A 24814-nucleotide genomic window follows, 5' to 3' on the forward strand; every position below is an offset into this window, starting at 1 on the left:
CGGAGTTACATGCATTGGTAGTGTATCTAAATAAGATTTTAGATTCTTTTTTATAAGACCCATCGCTCCTACTAGTACTGGAACTATCTGGGTATCTTTCTTCCACATTGCTCTCGCTTCTGCTTGCATATCCTGGTATTTTATAACTTTGTGTCTCTCTGTGCGCAGGACACTGTTGTCATTGTGTGTGGCAATTTCAATGATCAATGCTACTTCTGTCTTCTTTTCCTGGACCACTATATCTGGTTTTCTAGCATCTATCTTTTGAATTGTTGGTAATGGATGATCCCATGTGATGTAGATTTAATTTTCTTTCTTTTTAATTTCTCCAAATCTTTTGGGTTTCTAATACCATAATGGGAATGGACCCCATTCCTAAGTACGATTAAAGTTCATGAAATTAGTACTGTTTCACTCTTTGATGTCAGCCAAAAGTGCTCTTCGCAGCACCCACAATGTGCCCAGTAATGATTCCTTCTGCAGTTCGTACGGAGTTACATGTATTGGTAGCATATCTAAATATGACTGTAGACTCTTTTTTTATAAGACCCGTTGCTCCTACTACTATCGGAACTATCTGGGTATCCTTCTTCCATACTGCTCTCATTTCTGCTTGCAGATCCTGATATTTTATAACTTTGTGTCTCTCTGTACGGAGGACATGGTAGTCACTGGGTGTGGTGATTTCAATGATCAATGCTACTCGTCTTCTTTTCTTGGACTACTATATCCGGTTTTCTAGCATCTATCTTTTGAATTGTTGGTAATGGATGATCCCATGAGATGAAGACTTCATCATTTTCTAGGATCCTTTGTGGGTCATGTTTCCAGTATTTTTCAGCCACTCCAAAACCATAATGTTTGCACAATCCCCACTGCAACAGTCTCACCACATTATTATGCCTTTCAGTATACAGTCCTTCTGCCATTAGTATGTCACAACCAGCAACGAGGTGTGCAACTGTTTCCAATTCGGTTTTACAAAACCTACATTTGTCTGTTTCTCCCACATTTTCAATGGACTTTGTAAACCAACGTGTATGTAGCCCACTATCTTGTGCTGCTAATATTAACCTTTCATCTTTTGGTTTGAATTCACCTCTCATTAACCATTCCTGCATTTGTTCCTGATCAACACGAGGTTCTTCCAGAAGTTTTCAATACTTGTAACTATATGCATTTTCCACATTTATTGCCTTTTCATCTAATCCTTCACCTTATATTCTTTCTTTTGTTTGTTTTGGCACATTCAGTTGCTGCCTGACTTTCATCTACTTCTGGTTTGATTTCCACTCCTGCTTGATGCCAATATGCTTCTGCTAAGTTAAGCAGGGAAGTCATCTTAGATTTATTCTCCTCATGTTTCAAAATTTTCACTACGTTTGGGTCTTGTGAGGTCAGTAGATATGTGTGGAGTCCCACAATTGCAGATCTATGCATGTAATCAATTTCATGGAGGCCCATCCCTCCTTCGGAATGGGGAATATATAATCTTGGTATACACTGATTTTTATAGATCATTTGGTGAGCATAAAGCATCCTTCTTGTTTTAATATCTCTTCTATCCAACACATTTTAGGGCCAATCACTCACTCCAAAACTGTAAGTTAGGACAGGAAGAGCAAATTGGTTTATAGTTGGATTTTGCTCCTAGATGTCAGTGCTGTTTTCAGGATTAATTTAAGTCTTCTAAAATATTCCTTACTAAGTTTTACTTGCATTTGTTCATGTTTTATTGCTGATCCTTCATCAATTCCCAAGTACTCATACACTCCCTCTTGCTCAAGTTCTTTTATATCACATTTTTGTCCCAAACTGCTGTTTTCCTGGTGCTGCAGTTTTCCTGCTTTAAAGGTTGCTTTTGCACATTTATCAAGGTCAAATGACATTCTAATATCATCTGAAAAAATTTTGACAACCTGCAGCTGTGCTTTCAGTTCCTCATCTGATGTGCTATACAGTTTTAAATCATTGACAAATAGAACATGAGAAGTCTGTAGACTTTGTTTTTTTCTAGGAGCCAAATTTCAGCCATGGTGTAAGCTCTTAAGTAGACAGCGTAATAGGTTAAGGGCAAGGCAGAATAGGAATGGTGACAGAGGATCACCCTGGAATATCTCCCTTTGAATTTTTATCTCTGGGATAGTAATTTGCCTTTTATCATAGTTTAATTGCAAAGTGGTCTGCCATTGTTTCACGGTCACTGTAACATAGTTGATCAGTGTAGGGTGCATCTTATACATTTTTAAGCACTCTTTTATCCATGAATGTGGGATACTATCAAATGTTTATTTGTAGTCAATCCATGCCATACTTGGAATCTTCCCCCTTTTTACAGTTTTCCACTATGACTTTATTTAACAAATTATCCTTTGTTCTACATGACTTTCTTTTATTGCCCTTTTGTTCTACTGCCATAATTGAGCTTTCTTCTAAATGACTATGAACCCTGTCAGCATCAATTCCCATGTATAGTTTATACATCGTTGGAAGACAAGTTATTGTCTATAATTTTGGGGGTAGCTTGCAGGTTCATTCAAGTAGGAGCACTGTTTTACCTGTTGTTAGCCATACTGGTGTCTGTTTGGAGTATGTATATACATAGTTCTTACTCATGGTTAGGTCTTCATGCAAAGATGTTAATACTTTTAACCAAAAGTTAGGTATTGCATCTGGGCCTGGGGTTTTCCAGTTACAGGCCTTTCTTAACTTTGTTTCAATCTCTATGGCTGTTACTTCATCCTATTTCATATCCTGTACCTCTAAACTTCTTATTCTTTCTTTTACTTCTTCTATCTATTTAGCATCTTTGTTATGTTACACAGGATCTTCATAGATACTTCTCCAAAATGCATCTACTACTACTATTTTTTTTTGTGGTCTTTCAATTCCTTTTACCTTGTTTCCCAATTCTCTATAAAACATTTTGGGTCATCACTAAATTGCCTATTCTGTACTTTTCCTTTATATTTATCTGTGTATCTTCTAAGTTTTTCTGCCTGTGCTGAAATCTTTAATTTATTTGCGATACTGCATGATAGATCCTGGTCTCTTCTAGTACTGCACACTGCTTATATCACATTTTTAGTATTTTTGTTGATCTTTTCCCTCTTCTACAGTCTTCTAACAGTGACACTTCTTAATTGCTTTATGTTTTTCTCTATTCGATAAGTCCATGCTGGTATTCCATTTCTTCCCTTCCTTTGTCTCACTACCCTGTTGTTGTAGAACTTTATCAGTTATTAATTTAGTTGCACAGTAACATATCTTGTTTACTTCTGTTATATCGCATTAATCTCTATGCACAGTCCTAATTACTGTGTTCATTTGTTTTATCAGACTTCTACCTTTTGGGGTTTTATTGACCCTCTGCAGTCTATTTCTTTCACTGATTTTAATATATCTATCCATGTCCATTAAATCAAGCAACTCTTCCCTTAGTTCATTTTCTTCAAGACTGAGAGCACATCCTTTGTTTTGCACTTCCTGCGGGCATTCTATAGAAAGTTTTATAGCATCTTCCTGTGGCACCTTCTCTTTGATTTCATCCTGTGCCATCCGTTGCTCTGTCATATGGGAATTCACTGGCTTATCACTCCTCAACACTGACTGCATCAGAGTTTCCGCAGTCTCCTGTGCCTTCCCTTGCTGTCTAGCTTTAAGTGAGGGTTTATACTGGTTTCTTGTGGAAGGCTCCAAAATATCTTGATATGGCACCTGACCAATTGCTTCCTGTTCCACTGGTTTCACCTTAATTTGGATATCCATTGCTCTATCCTGTTGTGGTGCTTTCTGCATTAGATTTTCTACACTGAATCCTTCACTTTGCAGGTGCTCCATAACCTCAATTTCTATTTCTTTAACTTCTCCTCCATTACTAATCTCCTTTTCTACTTTTCCTCTTTGTCTTCTTATTATTTTTGTATTGTAAAGTTTTCCATATTCGGATTCCTTTGCCTGTATTTCTCTTCAAACATCTTTGCTGCTGCTCTTTTTGTATTGGTTAGTTTTGCTTTCTCATTTGCATAAATATTACACCATATTGAATCTCTTTTTCTTTCCCATGTCCACATTTCTTCTTCAGAAGTCTCCTGAACTTCCTGCTTCTCCTTATTTTGGGGATTCAATCCATCATGCTGTGATGTAGTCTGTTAGACTTTCTACATTAAATCCTTCACTTTGCAGACACTCCATAACTTCAACTTCTATTTCTTTAACTTCTGCTTTACTAAACTTCTTTTCCACATTCCATCTTTGTAATATTAATCTTTTATATGGGCACTTTTTTTTTATCCTGGGACTTGTGCACCCAGCTATCTTTTTTTGTTTTTGACTTCTGTCCATGATATATGCTATATAAATACAGTCTATATATCAGTGTTGCCTTGGTGAGATTTTGTGAAAAACAGGGTCCACCTCACGAAGGTACTCACCAAGACTTGATGATGAATTCAACTTCAGGACTACTGCTCTCCTTTGCTTGCTGACTTTTCATCTCTCCATTTCTGTATGAAAGCTTAAATGTTCTCCAAAATATACAGATGCCACATATTTTAAGTATCATATCTTTACACTGTGTCTCCCTCAGTTGTTCCAAACTTTATTCACAAAATTTCTATTTCTTCTTTATTACACTTGATACCTCTTATTTTTCTGGAAAAACCTAGTCCTTTCCTCTTCTTTTCATTAATACTTCAGCCTAAAGTTTTTACTTCTTTGCTGAGTATTTCTATGGCTATACTCATCCAGTCTATATTTTTAACCGCTAATACTAAATCATCTGCATATGTAAACATCACTGGAATCTGAATTCCCTCTGGTGCATGGTACTAAGCTTTCTCCAAAGTCAAGTTTATCTTAGTAACCACTGCATTCATAAGTAATGCAAATAAAATGCTACTTGCCGGACATCCTTGCTTAATACCACTCTTTATTTCTATTATCTCAATTAACCATCCATTAATCACTAACCTGACATTATTCTCACTGTACACAGATTTCAAAATGTTTATTATTTTAAAACTTATATTATACTCTTTCCATATATCCCATAGTGCTTCACAGTGAATTTTATCAAAGCCTTTACTCACATTGCCTAGTAGTACTTTTAATTCTGTACCCCTACTTATTATGTCATCTACCAACTCGCTTATTAAAATCAAATGTTCTTGACTTCCTTCCTATTTTGTTCCAAAGACTGTTACAAATAACAACTTATTTGCTTTGCTTAATATTCTTTTTTCTACTATTTTCATAAAAAATGTATAATCTACGTTACTTAATATCAATGGTCTCCATTTTTAAATCTGTTCTTTCTCCCTTTTTCCATATATATTTCATTATACCGATTCATATTTTTCCATTTACACCACTTTCAAACCATTCATTCAACACCTTTAAAAAGCATTATTTTTGCAATTCTTGCATGTCTTTATCCATTAAGTATTCAAGTTCATCTAAACCTGTTGCTGCTTCTACATTTACTGTTTATAGCACATTTTAAGTTCCATCATTGTGATATTTTCTTCCATTCTTTTATCTTCTTCAGTTACTGTATTCAACTCCCATTCATTTTTTCTTATAGTGTCACATGTACAAAAGGTATCTAGAATGTTTCTTAACTATTTGCATAGTTTCTTTTTGTGCATTCACTATATGTCCTTTTTCATTTCTCAACTCCCTTTTTATTCTAACTTCTTCTTTGACCATATTATTTAGATAAGGTGCTGCTACTTCTTTTCTTCCTTGTAGAAAAAAACGTTGCTTGAATAACATTTTTGTTCCTTGATCCATTTCATACATTTTCTCTTTTTCTATACACTCTTTTCAATTACCTATCGTATTTGTTATAAACTTGATTGCTAATATCCTTGTATTTATCATTATCTTGTAATCTTTTTGTCTTCTGCCATGCTAGTACTTCTTTTCTATACTTTTCTTTTAAACTAATCCACCAGCTTGTACAGTCTTTATAAAATTCTCTCATATTTATATGATCCAGCCATAGTTAATATATTATATTTCTTACATACTCATTTAGTTCCGATTCATTAATCCTTTTTATTCCTCTACCTATTTTTAGGTAACTTATTTTTTTCTTGAATCTCTGCCCATCTAGCTAAGTGATCTGAAAAGCCTGTAATTTTACACCGTCGATGTAATATGCTTAAGCTCTCTGAAGCTATAAAATAATCAATTTCAGTCCTTAAATTACTTTTCCATATCCAGTGCTTGTGTTTCTATAAATACATCTTAGTGTTTTTGACCATGTCCTTAATATCCACCCCTTCTTTCCGCCTATGTCTTAAATCACAATTAAAGTGTCCCATTACTATTTGCATATTGATAGTTAGAATACTGGTAAATGAAATGCTTCACGATAAAAAGATATATTTATTTTAAGCCGTTTTACAAATGCTTTTTGTCAGAGCTTTCTCCAACTTCTTCACAATACAGGTTGAACAAACAGTGCCCCTCCCCAATCATACAAATATAAACCTCTCTAATTGATTAATTAGTCACCTGACTGTTTGTACCATGACACAATAAAAAAACTCTCATTAAAAATACATCTCGTTAAAAAAATGTATATGGTTCTTTATACTTTGGAGCTTTGTTCTGTCAGTATATTCGTGGCAAAGGAATAGCCACAACCGGCACTTTTTTTTAACGAGATGTATTTTTTAATGAGAGTTTTTTATTGTGCCATGGTACAAACAGTCAACGTGAAGCGTTTCATTTACCAGTATTCTAACTATCAAGAGTGTATTCCTTCGTCCTGGGAACGTATTTGTGGTCTTGCTCATTCAGTGTTTAGTTTTTCGGCTTGTTTGTTCTATTTGCATATTCACACTCACATAATCCAGTACTTTTCTAAACGTAATTCTTTGCTTTTGTAAGATGCATGCATACAGTTTAATCACTCTATAAATTTGATTTTTAAATCTTATGTCTAACATTACTATTTTTCCAATCATAACTATCGTACAGTCCAAACTTTCTATACATACTTTACACAAGATAGCTGTACTTGAGCACTTTTCACTACCTAAGTTACATATCACCTTACCTTCCCATAATCCATTAAATTGTATTCTTTCTTCTTCTGTTATTCTTATACCTATTAATGCTATAATATCCATGTCTAATACTCTACACCATTCCAATACTCCTAGCCTACATTGAAGGTTCTTTACACTATTAACATTAATGGCTAGGACTTTCACTATAAAGAAAGGTTTTTGTTATATACTTTTTGTCTTTTTCCTTTTTTTTTTTTTTTGTTTTCCCTTATAGTAACATTTTACCTATGTATCTTCTCCTTCATCACTTGAGTTGCTAACTTCTTCTTCTAAATCGCCTTCTTTCCTTCTGTTTCATTCATACCCTCCCTCACATCTATTCTTACATATTTCTCATCCATATTTTCTTTTTCTGACTCTTCTGTGGTACCTAAAATAACATTTTCATTGTCTTGGTCTAATCTTGTTTTTTGTATATAATTTTCTACAGCTTTACAGTCCATCCATGAGTGTCTTATTTTTTCACATTTTATACACTTTATACACTTTTGCTCACATTTCTTTGCTTCATGACCAACTTGACCACATAAAAAACATTTTCTTTTACAAAATTATGAATTAAGTGATCATCTTTACCACACAGAAAACACGTCTTTGGTTATCCTATATTTAACCATCACCTTACTCCCTCTACATTGATTATACTCTGTAAATGCACAATTTTATCATTTTGCATTCTCAATATTACACCACATTCCCATCCCCCCAGTCCATAAACCTGTTATCATATATTTTCGTGACATCCATAACATCTCTACACACAGTTTTTAAGTAGTCCTTTAAATAATTTCTTTCAACTTCAGTTCGAAATTGTATACATACTCTTTTTTTTTGCCTCTTTGTTGAATGCCTGAACAATATACAAGTTCCAAGGGTCCATATCTTTTTTCTTTTCAAAATGTTCTAGAAATGTTTCCATGTATTGTGTCTCCTCAAAAAAATAACACAAAGTTTCTTTATTAATACAAATAAAAGCATTTACCTCTCTGTGTTCAATACCCAGTGGTGAAATGAGGCTGCCCACATTTCATACCTGTCCAGTTCCTTTTCTGTTTTGTTACTTATCTTCACCCGATACTTTCTTTTAACTTCTGCCTTCTTCACTTCTGTTCTTTCACCTGCCTTTACTGTTTGCGCATATGACTTCTTTTCTTCTTTCTTTGCCTCTTGGTTTTCATCTTCTTGAACTCTGTCCATTATTTCTCCCCACAACACTGCTTTCTCACTCTCTGGATTACTCTGACCTATTAATTCATTTAGATAAACATCCTGCAACCCTCCCGATTGGAGGGTTGCAACAACACACTCATTTGTTGCAACATCATTTACAAAAAGACTGAGCCTCTTGCTCGCCTCTCCTCCATTCTTGTTCATCCTTTCTCCATTCTCCTTGTTACATATGATTGCTGACTTCTTCTACACACTGATACCTTCCATAGCTATTCACATAACAGCTCTATTATCGTCAGCACCACCAACTTCTCTGTCCTCCATGCTTCCTGCTTCTCTGAGCCACCTACATGCTTGGAAAGGAAGTAAGGAAGAGCCACACAGAATACTGTCCCCATACACTCGCACGAGTAGGGGAAGTTCAGTGATGCCCTGGCCAAATTTACCCTAGTAGTATAAATAGCACTTTTTGTCTCCCCTGAAAAGAAACCACTGGGCTAGTGGGACTAACTCAATCACCAAAGGATAAAATAAATAAAATCATAACAAACTGCTTGGGAAGTCTAATGAAAGACTGATTCACCAAGGCGGATTGACATCGGGACAGGTAAATAAGACTATTTGGGGGCTTAAATACCTAACATGGCACAGGAGAATGCATTTCTTCGAAGCCTGCATAACCCCGTACATTTTCTACTCAAAGTGCAAGTTGAAAGCAGGAGCCTGAAGCACAAATTAAAATGAGAATCAGCTTTAGGAGGGTCTGAAAGAATATTAGACCAGCTGGAAGAGACTCGCAAAAATGGTCTACCTTCTTGAGGCAGAAGGTCCAGAGTCTTGGTGCCTCCAGACAGTAACAGTATCTATTAAGATTAGGCTTGGTGGCAGGATGACATACAGCTTATCCTTCCCGCTACAAAATGTGATTCAGCCTTTCCTGAGGACAGCAACCTGGAAGAAAGGTTCAGCTGAAGAAAACGCCATGGTTCATACATCCTCAAAAAACTAGTTACCACAAGATGATGTCATCAAGGAGGGTGACTTGTGTTTCTTGTCTGACTTTTGAAGAAGAACCTCAATATTCTCACACTGTGCTACATAAGAGATACAAACGAGTATCTCCATGGACTAACATACAAGAAGGCATATGTTCAAGATGGTGCCAGTGTCTAATAGGGGAGTACTGGGCCAACCCTAGCATCATTCCCTGACTTTGAATATAACCTTTCCCACGCCTATTTGGTCGACTTAACCAGACATCAGAAATAGACCTAGCAGGTCCAATATTAATAGTACTTAGAAAAACATCCAGTGGGTATTAAGGAGCGTGTAAGGGCCTGCTCAAATTTCACCAGTGAGCTACTGACTGCAAAGGAAGAAACTAATGGGGCAACTCTGTACAAGATAAAAAGCACCCTGAAGGCATTAACGCCCACTTCATGTGAAATAGGCAAATCACCTGCTTGCTCAAGCACAGAACGGAAAGGCATGCCCGCTCCCCAGATTTCACTTACTAAAGCAGGTCTGAAGAAGGCACCTTTCTGACTATACAAAAGTCAACAAAACATTGCACTCTGTACATCAAACTCTTTTCAGGAAGTAGCAGAAGTATCCATAAGGGTTATGAGATAAGCATCAAAAGAATCACGCTTTGAAAAAGATGCTGGCTACAGCCCAAAATGCCTTCATGCTTCCTTACCTTATCTTCTATAGCTCCTGCCCAACTTCACAGGTAAGTCCCTCCACCTGGTAGGGCCTGACACCCTCAATTATCACATAAATGGTGAGAGTCTTACTGGCTCATTCAAAACAGGTAGCTGTTGTGGTGATCACAATGTGATTCTAACAACTGGAGACACACAGTGGTCTACCTACAGCTGCAGTGAATGCAGAAATTTCTAGTGGTGTACATTACAAATGGATATGAAAAATGTAACCATCTAGGTAATGTCAGTGGAACTGGTAACAGTCTTGTGTATTTGGTATAAAACTAATTTCATTGGGATGTCTTGGAAATGCCACTACATGAGGCTTTATCTGAAACCCAGATCTAGGGGGATGTCCAGAGGTATGAAAAGGCAGCCACTAAAAAAAACAATGCCTTGCCACAACATTACTTCAGGATGTTTACTGAGATCAGGGCAAATGCTAGAGGTAATTAGACACTCACAGGGATGAGAGGAAGTTCTAGAAACAGAATAATACACCCTGAATATTACAACCAGATTAGCCCAGGGCTAAAATATATGCAGAAAATCCATGTTTACCACTTTAACACCATGGAAACAAGACAATTGAAACCGGGTGCATCACTTTTCTTCTTAACACTGCATCTTAAAATAACACAGCTGAGGCTTCTGTTTGGAATATTCATGACCAGATGACAAAATGACTTTGTCAGACTACTACAGACAGGAAACTGTTACTTTAAACCTAATTAGACAACATAATCATAACACAGATCAAGTATACAATATTTTGGATATGTTGGTTTTGTGAGTTAAATCAGAAATTAAGAATGTGCTAGCACTGGGGTCAGGTCATGGATGTTAGTGGTAACTGCTGCTGTCAGTAATTTCTAGCCTGCTAATCAGCTGCAATATGAAAGCATATCTGGGTGTGACTGATTTTCCCAGCTTAGACACATGGCTCGTTTGTCAGTGCTATTGTTCAAATACTCCATGAGCTGCCATTTACCAAAATAACTATGCTCTAACCCTGTCTATCTAAAAGAACAACTTTATGTTTTCTAAAGTCCATGCCTCTTTGTGCATTCCACATCATCCTGGTCTTCTGCAATGGATTCTCACTATGACTGCTCGCCTTCAGATTATCCAATATAATTACACCAAGAACTCTTTCCATTTCCACTGCGAAAATCAATATTGAATTTCTATTATTCAGTCTTCTACCCTTGCAAACTTTATTCCTGTGCTATCTATCCTACCTTCATTAAAAAAACCTTGTTGCAGATTCCTGAACTGTAAGGAAATTTCCTTGGAGGCAAAAATCACGCATACAAAAAAGACTGTCAAGAACACACATACTAGATCCACTACACATAGTATTCACACACACAGCTCATCTTATGCTGAGATACTAGAAAACAATCTCCCTAAACCTCAAAGACCTCCTAAGCCTGCAAACAACAATGCCTCAACCTCAGCAATCTCTAAAGCATACACCAAAAAAAAATACCAAACACCACATATACGCTTATACCCAATGGACCCTAAAAACAAAGCTCATAAGGCAAACAAACAATTTACCCAGGGCTCTTCTAATAGGGGATTCTACTGTACGACACACAGATCAGACTGGACAAGGAGATGATTACAGTCCGTTGCTTATATGGAGCCAGGATCAGTAAGTTACATACGCAATCAAGTCACTGCACCACAAGTACCAGTATGATGCGATAGCCCATGAGTGCTTAAATTACTCTATACATACCTCTCTGGATTACATGAAGAGAGACATTATGGACTTCTCTGAGTATAAGTCCCAAACTTGGATGTGCCCTGCATTGAGCAGCATTCCTTCACTAAGGATGATGCCACAGTATGAACAAAAATGATTGACTTCGTTTCTGGTATAAACCCACAGAGATGTCTGTCAGCCTGGGAGAACATAGTCAAGAGACCAAGTTGCTTTGTCAAAGATTGCCTGTACCTGTTCCACCCAGGCTTTGCTAAAATTTTATCCACCCTCTTAGAACCTTTTTAAGGCAATGCCAAAGTGATAAACCTACCAACCTAGCAAATAAAATGCAAAGGAACCTAAAGATTTTACTGCTCAATGTTATGAGCCTTAACAAGAAACTCCATACCCTACAAGCTCTCCTCACTCTGCAGAATACAGACATCTGTGCCATTGCACATTATTGTTTAAAGGTGCAGAAAGTGTTCTGGCAGTGTAAGGCTACCTTCCACACATTTAGACCATCAGCTGCACGGACAGGGACTACTGGTAGATGTGTCTCAATCTACATTAGCAACAAATATACTTCAAGGTCGGTAACATGCAAATCACTTTACAGAGAGTCCCTTACCATACCTTAGCAAGCTATATGTCACCATCTATATGTCAAGACTCCCACAAAGTTTATCTAGACCTACTGAAGGCACTCTCCATCCAACCAAACTGTCTATTCATGGGAAATTTTAACTACCTCTCTACAGACTGGGAAACATACATTGCCACCAACTTGCAGGCACAATGTTTCCTGGACTTTATTAACACAAATGCCCTTCATCAGTTAGTGCACACTTCAACTAGAACTGCAAACATACTGGACCTTGTTATTACCAATGTGGGAGGGCACTGGACACCTCCACTTGTCACATCCTCACTGGTGAGGTCAGATCACAATGCTCTCATATTTGAAATAAAAATCAACTTGGAAACCCCAGCAAAACCTATTACAGTTATAAACTACTTTAAAGCAATCTACACAATTTTAAGCGACAGTTTGTCAAGCATTCAGTGCTCTGCCCAACCCAGAGTTCATAACAGCTTGTGAAGAATTATTGACAGAAACACTGTACAAACGTATAAATGGCTGCATAGTGGCTGCTGTACCTACGAGAAGCCCAAAACAAGCCCCAAAACAAACCACACTGGTGGAATCCTAATCTTAACAGGATGTATAACAAAAGTTAAAAAGTCATGGCCAAAGTCAGAATGAGCAACTCTCATAATGACAAGAGCTCACTAATAAAACAAAATAGGAAACTAAGAGGACTAATTAAATCCAACAAGACTAATTACAGGGTCAAGATATAAGGCATTCTAAAGCTATCTCCGAAACCTCAAAGGTAACACGTAACAGTGTGCTTAACTGGTCGTAAACGGTTACACCTTCACTGAGAAGAGTGACACAGCGAATCTGCCAGCTGACAAATTCAGCTCAAACTTTACCCCACACTTCCCCCTGCTACCACTTATGAAATCCCTACCAGCACAACCCCCCTCAACTATCAGCTGGAAGCAGCTCATAGCAGTGTTCATTAAGTCTAGAAACAAAGAAACACAGCTGTAATGGGGCCCAACAGTACTTCAGGTTGCCTTCTAAATAGCCTGAAACATCACCTTTAAGGATCACTTAGTCACATTTCAACTACAGCCTCAAAACAGGCTACGTACCAAATGAATGGAGGACACAACCAGTTGTCCCCCTTCACAAGGGTGGCCCATCAACTGACCATGAAAGCTACAGACCCGTCAGTCTGTCTGACTAGTCTAATATGCAAAGCCAAGGAAAGAATTATCACGGAAATGATCAGCAAAGACATTGACAACTTACAGACAGTGGAGCCACCCAAGTTTGGTTTTGTGAAAGGGAAATCATGCCTACTTAATCTGTCCGGTTTCTTTGAGAAGATGACCAAGGTGATGAATGAAGGGAAGATGGTGCATACTACCTACCTAGACCTGTCGTAAGGCATTCAACACAATATTCCACTCAGGTATTGTGGACAAACTCACTGAACTAGGCATAAGTCCCGCACAACTCACTGGATTGCCAACTGGCTCATAGATAGGACCCAAGAAGTCAAGATCAGTGAGACCACCTCCAGAAAGAGGCAGGTAAGCAGTTGAGTATCACAGGGCTCTGTACTAAGCATGCTCCTATTTGGCATCTACTTCTCTTGGAGGTCAACGCTAATGTTAATAGCCTCTGGTTCACCAAGATCACAGACAACTGCACATTGGAAGCTATCATAAATTCCACCCATGATACCAAAATCCTGTAAGAGGGTCTAACACAAACAAACGATTGGTGCCAAAGTCACAGATTAAAACTCATTGCAAAGAAATGTATTATAGGTCTTTTGGGAAAACATCTACTGAGGCAAATTACTCCATTTATATAACACTCCTAAGAGCTGACCCTGTAGTTAGAGATCTGGGAACATATGTAGATAGCAATCTGGCCTTGGCAAACACATAGCCAAGGTAGTAAGAAAATCATTCTATGTCGCCCAACTTATAAGTATGGGTATGACATCCAGGTCCAAGGAAGTTATAGTACCACTCTACTTATCCCTTAACACACTCATCATTGAGTATTAGCACTAAGTAACACAATACATATAAGTACTAGGCTAGCTAACCTTATGGACCATCTTAAGCCTAGCCAATTTCCCTTGGTGTGAATCAAACTATGTACCTCTTGTCTGTGATGTAAATACCATGGCCATTATGACAACAGACTAGTACAGATACAATGTCCTCTTCAGCATGTACCTGACCAGGCATATGCAATAGCTGGAATGCCCACAGAGGTCCCTCGCCAAGAGAGTCCAGAATATTTTCATATAGACTGCCTTACAGCCGGTCACTATACTCAGTCTCCTATAGGTTTTTGAGAGGTGACCTGTGCTTGGCATATAATGCATCCTTAGATCCAGCCCTTATTGAGATTTTGCACAGCCACAAAAAGGAAGTACCAGAAACACTAAATCTAGAGATTTGAGCTTTGCTTGCGACATAAACAAAACATGATGGCATAACAAGATATGTGACTCAAAGGATCCTTCTGCTCTGGCATAGGCTCCCCATCCACGTGAAGCAGAGTCCATCATTAACCCTATTCAAATGTAACTTTGACCATTTGATGGGAAATCGCAAATTCATCCATGAGCTAGTCCCCATGCCTCTTACAGACAGAGGCCAAAAGTAAACATTCTCTGACTAAATACCCTCCAATAACTTTTTCATAAGCTGGTAACATACCCCTCCCAACAGTACTACTTCCTTCCAATTAAGATGCACATGTCACCAGGGGATGCAATTGGATTAGGTTGTGTAGCTAGGCTTATAAAGGCCATGGTGGTTGTATATACCTATAAACCTATGAAAGTCACACACTTTTAACTTAAGTCCTGCTGCAATACATACTGTTGACAACTCATCAAGGACTGGAGTCTGATCACCCATCATTCATAGCCCTCTTCTCTTCACTGTGGGGTCCACATACTCTACTTATTTGTATATTGATAGCCACTGAATATTTAGCCCATGGCAAGGTCAATTAACTTGCCGGATTATACTGTTTCAGAGGAACTAAGTCAGACATTCACAAAAACATCAGCAGAGTAAATTCAATCTGTAGAAATACTAGTGTCAAACAAATACAAGGAAGCTTATGAACATAAAGTACAGTTTTGTACCTACCATAAATGTAGATGTCCGATAGGTATGCATCTGCAGTCATAACATATGGGTTGTCCTGCCTCAGGCAGCCCTTCGGTCGGCCGGATTCCAAAGTCTGGGTCTGGCCTCGGCTGATGTCGCGCTTCACCCGACGTCATAGCTCCTGGGGTATAAAGGCATCAGCCGACGCCATTTTCCTCAGTGTTTCTTGCCCCAGATGCCAGGTGCCCTCTAGGAAGGCTAAATTTGGATAAATGTAGAAAATTCCAAACAGTAGAAAGCAAAATATATATATATACATATATGCATACAAACAAATACACCATAACAGATTCCCCCAGCTAGCTAAAAGAGGGGTAAGCACCCTAGGAATACCACAGAGGGGAAGGAGGGTGGGTAATCCTGACTGCAGATGCATACCTATCGGACATCTACATTTATAGTAGGTACAAAACTGTACTATGTCCTTCAAGGATGCATCTGCAGTCATAACATATGGGTAGAATACCATAGCCAAACTGGGGGAGGAGGCACTAAGATAATGATGGTGTAGTTAAGATCCCTGTAAAACTGCAGTTGCAAAACCTGCTCGGGATCTGGAGTATAAAGGAAGATTGTAATGCTTGGCAAATGTATGCACGGAGCTCCAAGTAGCAGCTTCTAAAATGTCTTTGGTAGCCACTCCTCGTAGGAAAGCTGTAGTGGTGGCTGTGGCTCTTGTGGAGTGAGGCCTGATATTTTCAGGAGTTGTCTTTCCATGAAAAGAATAGCAGAATCGAATGCAATTTCCTATCCATTTTGAAATTGTCTGTTTGGAAATTGCTTTTCCTTGCACTCCTGTTGCATATGCTACCAGAAGCTGGTCAGTTTTTCTGCTGGTTTTAGTTCTGTTCAGATAGTAGCGTAGTTGTCTGTGTACATCCAAGGTGTACAATAGTTTTTCCCCCCTGTTCTGTGGGTTAGGGAAGAACGTAGGCAAATGAATAGCTTGGTTCAAGGATACCCTGGATACCACCTTTGGCAAGAAAGTAGGATTGGTTCTCAGAGACACTCTATCCTAGTGGAAGATAAGGAAAGGCTGCACTGACATCAGTGCCTGTAACTCGGATACCCTTCTTGCTGAAGTGATTGCTAGAAGGAAAGCAGTTTTCCAAGATAAGAACTGTAAGTCTGCTGATGCTGCTGATTCAAAAGGGGAAGTGTTAATTTTTCCAGCACAAAATTGAGATCCCATGCAGGCAGAGGTGGTTTCCTTGGAGGTTTTACATTTTTGATCCCTCTTAAGAATTGTCTGAGGAGAGGGTGAGAGAAGATAGGAGGATCCATGTTGTACTCTGCTGAAATTGCTGAAGCATGAATCTTAATGGAAGAATAGGACAGGCCATTGTGGAACAGTTCTGCTAAGTATTCTAGAATGTGTGCTAGGTTTGCCAGTGTGACATTTGTACCCTTTGATGCACTCCAAATGAGGAATCTCTTCCATTTAGCGGAGTATGTTTTTCTTGTGGAGGGTCTGCGAGCCCGGAAAGGCCCCCCAGGGGAATTTAATTGTCCTTTGGGGCCCTTTCAGGATGTTTACTGAGATCAGGGCAAATGCTAGAGGTAATTAGACACTCACAGGGATGAGAGGAAGTTCTAGAAACAGAATAATACACCCTGAATATTACAACCAGATTAGCCCAGGGCTAAAAGATATGCAGAAAATCCATGTTTACCACTTTAACACCATGGAAACAAGACAATTGAAACCGGGTGCATCACTTTTCTTAACACTGCATCTTAAAATAACACAGCTGAGGCTTCTGTTTGGAATATTCATGACCAGATGACAAAATGACTTTGTCAGACTACTACAGACAGGAAACTGTTACTTTAAACCTAATTAGACAACATAATCATAACACAGATCAAGTATACAATATTTTGGATATGTTGGTTTTGTGAGTTAAATCAGAAATTACGAATGTGCTAGCACTGGGGTCAGGTCATGGATGCTAGTGGTAACTGCTGCTGTCAGTAATTTCTAGCCTGCTAATCAGCTGCAATATGAAAGCATATCTGGGTGTGACTGATTTTCCCAGCTTAGACGCATGGCTCGTTTGTCAGTGCTATTGTTCAAATACTCCATGAGCTGCCATTTACCAAAATAACTATGCTCTAACCCTGTCTATCTAAAAGAACAACTTTATGTTTTCTAAAGTCCATGCCTCTTTGTGCATTCCACATCATCCTGGTCTTCTGCAATGGATTCTCACTATGACTGCTCGCCTTCAGATTATCCAATATAATTACACCAAGAACTCTTTCCATTTCCACTGCGAAAATCAATAGTGAATTTTTATTATTCAGTCTTCTACCCTTGCAAACTTTATTCCTGTGCTATCTATCCTACCTTCATTAAAAAAACCTTGTTGCAGATTCCTGAACTGTAAGGAAATTTCCTTGGAGGCAAAAATCACGCATACAAAGAAGACTGTCAAGAACACACATACTAGATCCACTACACATAGTATTCACACACACAGCTCATCTTATGCTGAGATACTAGAAAACAATCTCCCTAAACCTCAAAGACCTCCTAAGCCTGCAAACAACAATGCCTCAACCTCAGCAATCTCTAAAGCATACACCAAAAAAAAAAATACCAAATACCACATATACGTTTATACCCAATGGACCCCAAAAACAAAGCTCATAAGGCAAACAAACAATTTACCCAGGGCTCTTCTAATAGGGGATTCTACTGTACGACACACAGATCAGACTGGACAAGGAGATGATTACAGTCAGTTGCTTATATAGAGCCAGGATCAGTAAGTTACATACGCAATCAAGTCACTGCACCACAAGTACCAGTATGATGCGATAGCCCATGAGTGCTTAAATTACTCTATATATCCCTCTCTGGATTACATGAAGAGAGACATTATGGACTTCTCTGAGTATAAGTCCCAAACTTGGATGTGCCCTGCATTGAGCAGCATTCCTTCACTAAGGATGATGCCACAGTATGAACAAAAATGATTGACTTTAAACATTGACTTCGTTTCTGGTATAAACCCACAGACATGTCTGTCAGCCTGGGAGAACATAGTCGAGACCAAGTTGCTTTGTCAAAGATTGCCTGTACCTGTTCCACCCAGGCTTTGCTAAAATTTTATCCACCCTCTTAGAACCTTTTTAAGGCAATGCCAAAGTGATAAACCTACCAACCTAGCAAATAAAATGCAAAGGAACCTAAAGATTTTACTGCTCAATGTTATGAGCCTTAACAAGAAACTCCATACCCTACAACTCTCCTCACTCTGCAGAATACAGACATCTGTGCCATTGCACATTATTCTTTAAAGGTGCAGAAAGTGTTCTGGCAGTGTAAGGCTACCTTCCACACATTTAGACCATCAGCTGCAAAGACAGGGACTACTGGTAGATGTGTCTCAATCTACATTAGCAACAAATATACCTCAAGGTCGGTAACATGCAAATCACTTTACAGAGAGTCCCTTACCATACATTAGCAAGCTATATGTCACCATCTATATGTCAAGACTCCCACAAAGTTTATCTAGACCTACTGAAGGCACTCTCCATCCAACCAAACTGTCTATTCATGGGAAATTTTAACTACCCCCTCTACAGACTGGGAAACATACATTGCCACCAACTTGCAGGCACAATGTTTCCTGGACTTTATTAACACAAATGCCCTTCATCAGTTAGTGCACACTTCAACTAGAACTGCAAATATACTGGACCTTGTTATTACCAATGTGGGAGGGCACTGCACACCTCCGCTTGTCACATCCTCACTGGTGAGGTCAGATCACAATGCTCTCATATTTTAAATAAAAATCAACTTGGAAACCCCAGCAAAACCTATTACAGTTATAAACTACTTTAAAGCAATCTACACAATTTTAAGCGACAGTTTGTCAAGCATTCAGTGCTCTGCCCAACCCAGAGTTCATAACAGCTTATGCAGAATTATTGACAGAAACACTGTACAAACGTATAAATGGCTGCATAGCGGCTGCTGTACCTACCAGAAGCCCAAAACAAGCCCCAAAACAAACCACACTGATGGAATCCTAATCTTAACAGGATGTATAACAAAAGTTAAAAAGTCATGGCCAAAGTCAGAATGAGCAACTCTCATAATGACAAGAGCTCACTGATAAAACAAAATATTTTATTTTTATTTTTATTTTTTATTTTACATTTGTTAACCGGGCTAGTCCAACTGGAACTATTTCCATTTTCAGCAGAGGCCCGGGGAGAAAAGCTCCACAAAGACATAGTAACTAATTACATAAGATGCAATAAAGAGAAACATAAAAACAAAAAATATATTGTATAGGAAACTAAGAGGACTAATTAAATCCAACAAGACTAATTACAGGGTCAAGATATAAGGCATTCTAAAGCTATCTCCGAAACCTCAAAGCTAACACGTAACAGTGTGCTTAACTGGTAGTAAACGGTTCCACCTTCACTGAGAAGAGTGACACAGCGAATCTGCCAGCTGACAAATTCAGCTCAAACTTTACCCCACACTTCCCCCTGCTACCACTTATGAAATCCCTACCAGCACAACCCCCCTCAACTATCAGCTGGAAGCAGGTCATAGCAGTGTTCATTAAGTCTAGAAACAAAGAAACACAGCTGTAATGGGGCCCAACAGTACTTCAGGTTGCCTTCTAAATAGCCTGAAACATCACCTTTAAGGATCACTTAGTCACATTTCAACTACAGCCTCAAAACAGGCTACGTACCAAATGAATGGAGGACACAACCAGTTGTCCCCCTTCACAAGGGTGGCCCATCAACTGACCATGAAAGCTACAGACCCGTCAGTCTGTCTGACTAGTCTAATATGCAAAGCCAAGGAAAGAATTATCATGGAAATGATCAGCAAAGACATTGACAACTTACAGACAGTGGAGCCACCCAAGTTTGGTTTTGTCAAAGGGAAATCATGCCTACTTAATCTGTCCGGTTTCTTTGAGAAGATGACCAAGGTGATGAATGAAGGGAAGATGGTGCATACCACCTACCTAGACCTGTCGTAAGGCATTCAACACAATATTCCACTCAGGTATTGTGGACAAACAAACTGAACTAGGCATAAGTCCCGCACAACTCGCTGGATTGCCAACTGGCTCATAGATAGGACCCAAGAAGTCAAGATCAGTGAGACCACCTCCAGAAAGAGGCAGGTAAGCAGTTGAGTATCAAAGGGCTCTGTACTGAGCATGCTCCTATTTGGCATCTACTTCTCTTGGAGGTCAACGCTAATGTTAATAGCCTCTGGTTCACCAAGATCGCAGACAACTGCACATTGGAAGCCATCATAAATTCCACCCATGATACCAAAATCCTGTAAGAGGGTCTAACACAAACAAACGATTGGTGCCAAAGTCACAGATTAAAACTCATTGCAAAGAAATGTATTATAGGTCTTTTGGGAAAACGTCTACTGAGGCAAATTACTCCATTTATACAACACTCCTAAGAGCTGACCCTGTAGTTAGAGATCTGGGAACATATGTAGATAGCAATCTGGCCTTGGCAAACACATAGCCAAGGTAGTAAGAAAATCATTCTATGTCGCCCAACTTATAAGTAAGGGTATGACATCCAGGTCCAAGGAAGTTATAGTACCACTCTACTTGTCCCTTAACACACTCATCATTGAGTATTAGCACTAAGTAACACAATACATATAAGTACTAGGCTAGCTAACCTTATGGACCATCTTAAGCCTAGCCAATTTCCCTTGGTGTGAATCAAACTATGTACCTCTTGTCTGTGATGTAAATACCATGACCATTATGACAACAGACTAGTACAGATACAATGTCCTCTTCGGCATGTACCTGACCAGGCATATGCAATAGCTGGAATGCCCACAGAGGTTCCTCGCCAAGAGAGTCCAGAATATTTTCATATAGACTGCCTTACAGCCCGGTCACTATACTCAGTCTCCTATAGGTTTTTGAGAGGCGACCTGTGCTTGGCATATAATGCATCCTTAGATCCAGCCCTTATTGAGATTTTGCACATCCACAAAAAGGAAGTACCAGAAACACTAAATCTAGAGATTTGAGCTTTGCTTGCGACATAAACAAAACATGATGGCATAACAAGATATGTGACTCAAAGGATCCTTCTGCTCTGGCATAGGCTCCCCATCCACGTGAAGCAGAGTCCATCATTAACCCTATTCAAATGTAACTTTGACCACTTGATGGGAAATCGCAAATTCATCCATGAGCTTGTCCCCATGCCTCTTATAGACAGAGGCCAAAAGTAAACATTCTCTGACTAAATACCCCCCAATAACTTTTTCATAAGCTGGTAACATACCCCTCCCAACAGTACTACTTCCTTCCAATTAAGATGCACATGTCACCAGGGGATGCAATTGGATTAGGTTGTGTGGCTAGGCTTATAAAGGCCATGGTGGTTGTATATACCTATAAACCTATGAAAGTCACACACTTTTAACTTAAGTCCTTCTGCAATACATACTGTTGACAACTCATCAAGGACTGGAGTCTGATCACCCATCATTCATAGCCCTCTTCTCTTCACTGTGGGGTCCACTTACTCTACTTATTTGTATATTGATAGCCACTGAATATTTAGCCCATGGCAAGGTCAATTAACTTGCCGGATTATACTGTTTCAGAGGAACTAAGTCAGACATTCACAAAAACATCAGCAGAGTAAATTCAATCTGTAGAAACACTAGTGTCAAACAAATACAAGGAAGCTTATGAACATAACTGCAACTTTACAAATAAACAAATTCTTGCATTTACTGGTGAAATGACACAGATTCATAGACCTCAGATCAACTTTTAGTTTGACTTTTACACACTCTCCTAAACTATATTACACAATGACTGCCCATCAATATTCAAAAAGTAGCATGCTGATTTGTTAGACCAACCAGTGTGCCCCTTGTAAATCCAAGCATATACCAATGGAAAAAGCCCGGTCTCCCAGACTTTTTTTCCATTAATATATGCCATAAAATTTTCAGTTTTCCTTCACTTAAACAAAAAAAAAATAATAATAAACTTGAATAACCAGACACTTGAAACCAACAAAAGAAAAAGGACAGACAAAAATAAAAGAATAATCAGGTATGCTATGAAAAACTACATAAACATATCTGATTATCCTTTTATTTTCTATGCCCCATCTCTCCCATACATTCAAAGTGTCCTGGTATCTTTTTTTAATTAAAAAAAAAAAAAAAAAGGCAACTGAGATCTTCCTTCCTCCATTACTTCCTACACTGCTATACACAGTACCCATCACACAGAACTGATATACTGCATAAGTGTGGGAACGAAAGTCCCATACGCGTGCACAGTATATGAAAAAAAGCTGCAGGATATCCAAGAAAAGCAGAACAACACCACAGAGCCATCATGCAATGACATTATTTAAAAAAGTACGTAATTTTTTTTCTTAAATAATGTCATTGTGTAATAGCAATAACCAACTCTGTGGTGTGGTATATTGAAGATTTACCACGGTTGCCTTTTTTTTTATGAATCGGGCTTCTCCCTCATGATTAAACCACATCAACCATGGGTAAATTTTCACTATGCCACACCCACATCCATCGGTTATTGCTATATTAATGCACTGTTGCATGATGAGTAAAATCAGCAGTTAACTACTGCATACTTTTACTTAGTATTAAATAAAAAATACTGCACCACTCACCACAGTTAAGCTCTTCTGCAGTTATTGTTGCAACAGACCTTCCCTGAAGCCTCCGAGGATATTCACAGGTAGCCGCTGCCTGTGCATTTCCAGCTTTGGCATAGTTCCTCAAAAAATCTGCAAGCCACAGCAGGTCACAGTCACACTGTAGCTCATTTGAATCCAGACGCCTGCATAAGAAGAAACAGATATGACTGTCCCTCACAATTATTCTTTAATTCTACAAGACAAAGTAATATTTTTGCAAGAATTAGTGACACTGAAGTCTGAAGGCCAAACAGTAAGTATCAATGTCTTACTGGTGCTTTACAAGAGCATCAGGGATTAAAAAAACGTGTAGTCGAGAATGTTTTACTTGTGAGTAAAAACACAGTACATGCTCTCTGTTCAATATAATTAAAACTAAACATTCAAAAACAAAATAATTCAGTAAACACTGTAAAATAATTAGCTCCTGATAGCTCAATATGCAGTAATTAACTGGAAATGAATGATACAAATATCGAAGGAGAAAATATTATTTACATTAAAGTACTACATGGCATTCAAAATGGCACTGTTCATTCTCCGCATCTCACATATTAGAAGGTCAGTATTGCACATGGTTACTATACCTGCAACATGTCAGCCAGTTTATAAGCAGAAAGGAAGAACTTGAAATGATAAAACATGACACTATTCCAGTAAAACATGTCCAATAGCTCAGGAGTACTCAATGACGTCTTTAGCACAGATGACTTATTTCAAAGGACCGCACATCATAATGGAAAAAAGAGGTGTGACATTCATCAAAGCAAACTAGTAACATGCACCATCTATTGGAAAGCCTGTATGATTTTATGAAAGGACTATCTGTAACAGCCATCTAAGACCTGATGCCTTTCTCACACAATCTCAGACACATACCGTGGGACTTTCTGAATGATCTAAAGCTGAAATGTTCCTTTAGAGATAGGATTTGGGTACGTGGGTTTGTAAAGCTTTGGGGCACCCGGCTACAAAAAAAAAAAAAATCACATTTTTTTTTTTTACTTTTATTAAGAAAACCACAACATGGTGGCTCTGATAGCTGACAGTAACTCTTAAGGACTAGAAAAATTAGAGGTAACAGAAAGTTGAAAACATATTGAAATATCTCTGAATTGACCTCTGAAACCACCAGACTAAGCTAAAAAACAAATATCTAAGGGTCAAAACCTGAAAAGTTCCCAGGCATGCCTATAAGGAAAATTTCAGTTAAACATTAGTCTTTCTGCATAAATGAGAAACACCTCTGCCAGTTTTCCACATTGCATCATGCTCAAAGACTTTCCTCACATTGAACCATGACAGAAACTGGAACACTGCCAGCCACAGAAGGCACACAGAAGTAGACAAATTCCTGGTAAAGGCAAGAGCATTCCACAGATTCTCAGAATGTGACAGGGAAATGGATGCTGCAACAGCACACACTAATTATAAAAATTCATGGAAAAAAAAACAGTAAGTACTGTTTTGTCTTCATTGAGAATATATTTTCCGTTAAAACGAGTCAGTATAATGAGAAGAATGCAATACTGAACCAAAACGCTGACTGGCTGGCATTTGCAGCCTTAAGAAAGTAAATCTGAAGTAAATCCAGGACAAAACCAACCCACTCTCAAAGCATTTTCTTACAGCTA

At 38.5% G+C, this 24814-nt stretch overlaps 1 protein-coding gene across 2 annotated transcripts in view; it reads right to left on the bottom strand.

Moving 5' to 3' along the window:
- Window positions 1-24814, bottom strand: part of PXDN (peroxidasin) — a 2220827-nt gene that overhangs the window by 877517 nt on the left and 1318496 nt on the right. For both annotated transcript variants that reach the window (XM_044070259.1, XM_044070249.1), the window contains one exon: window positions 23154-23323. In XM_044070259.1, coding sequence (XP_043926194.1) covers window positions 23154-23323 — 170 coding nt within the window. The remainder of the gene's footprint in view (window positions 1-23153; window positions 23324-24814) is intronic.

The sequence above is a fragment of the Protopterus annectens genome, chromosome 1.part0 (assembly GCF_019279795.1).
Source record: "Protopterus annectens isolate FY-2018-M chromosome 1.part0, PAN1.0, whole genome shotgun sequence".
NCBI classification, from domain to species: Eukaryota; Metazoa; Chordata; order Ceratodontiformes; family Protopteridae; genus Protopterus; species Protopterus annectens.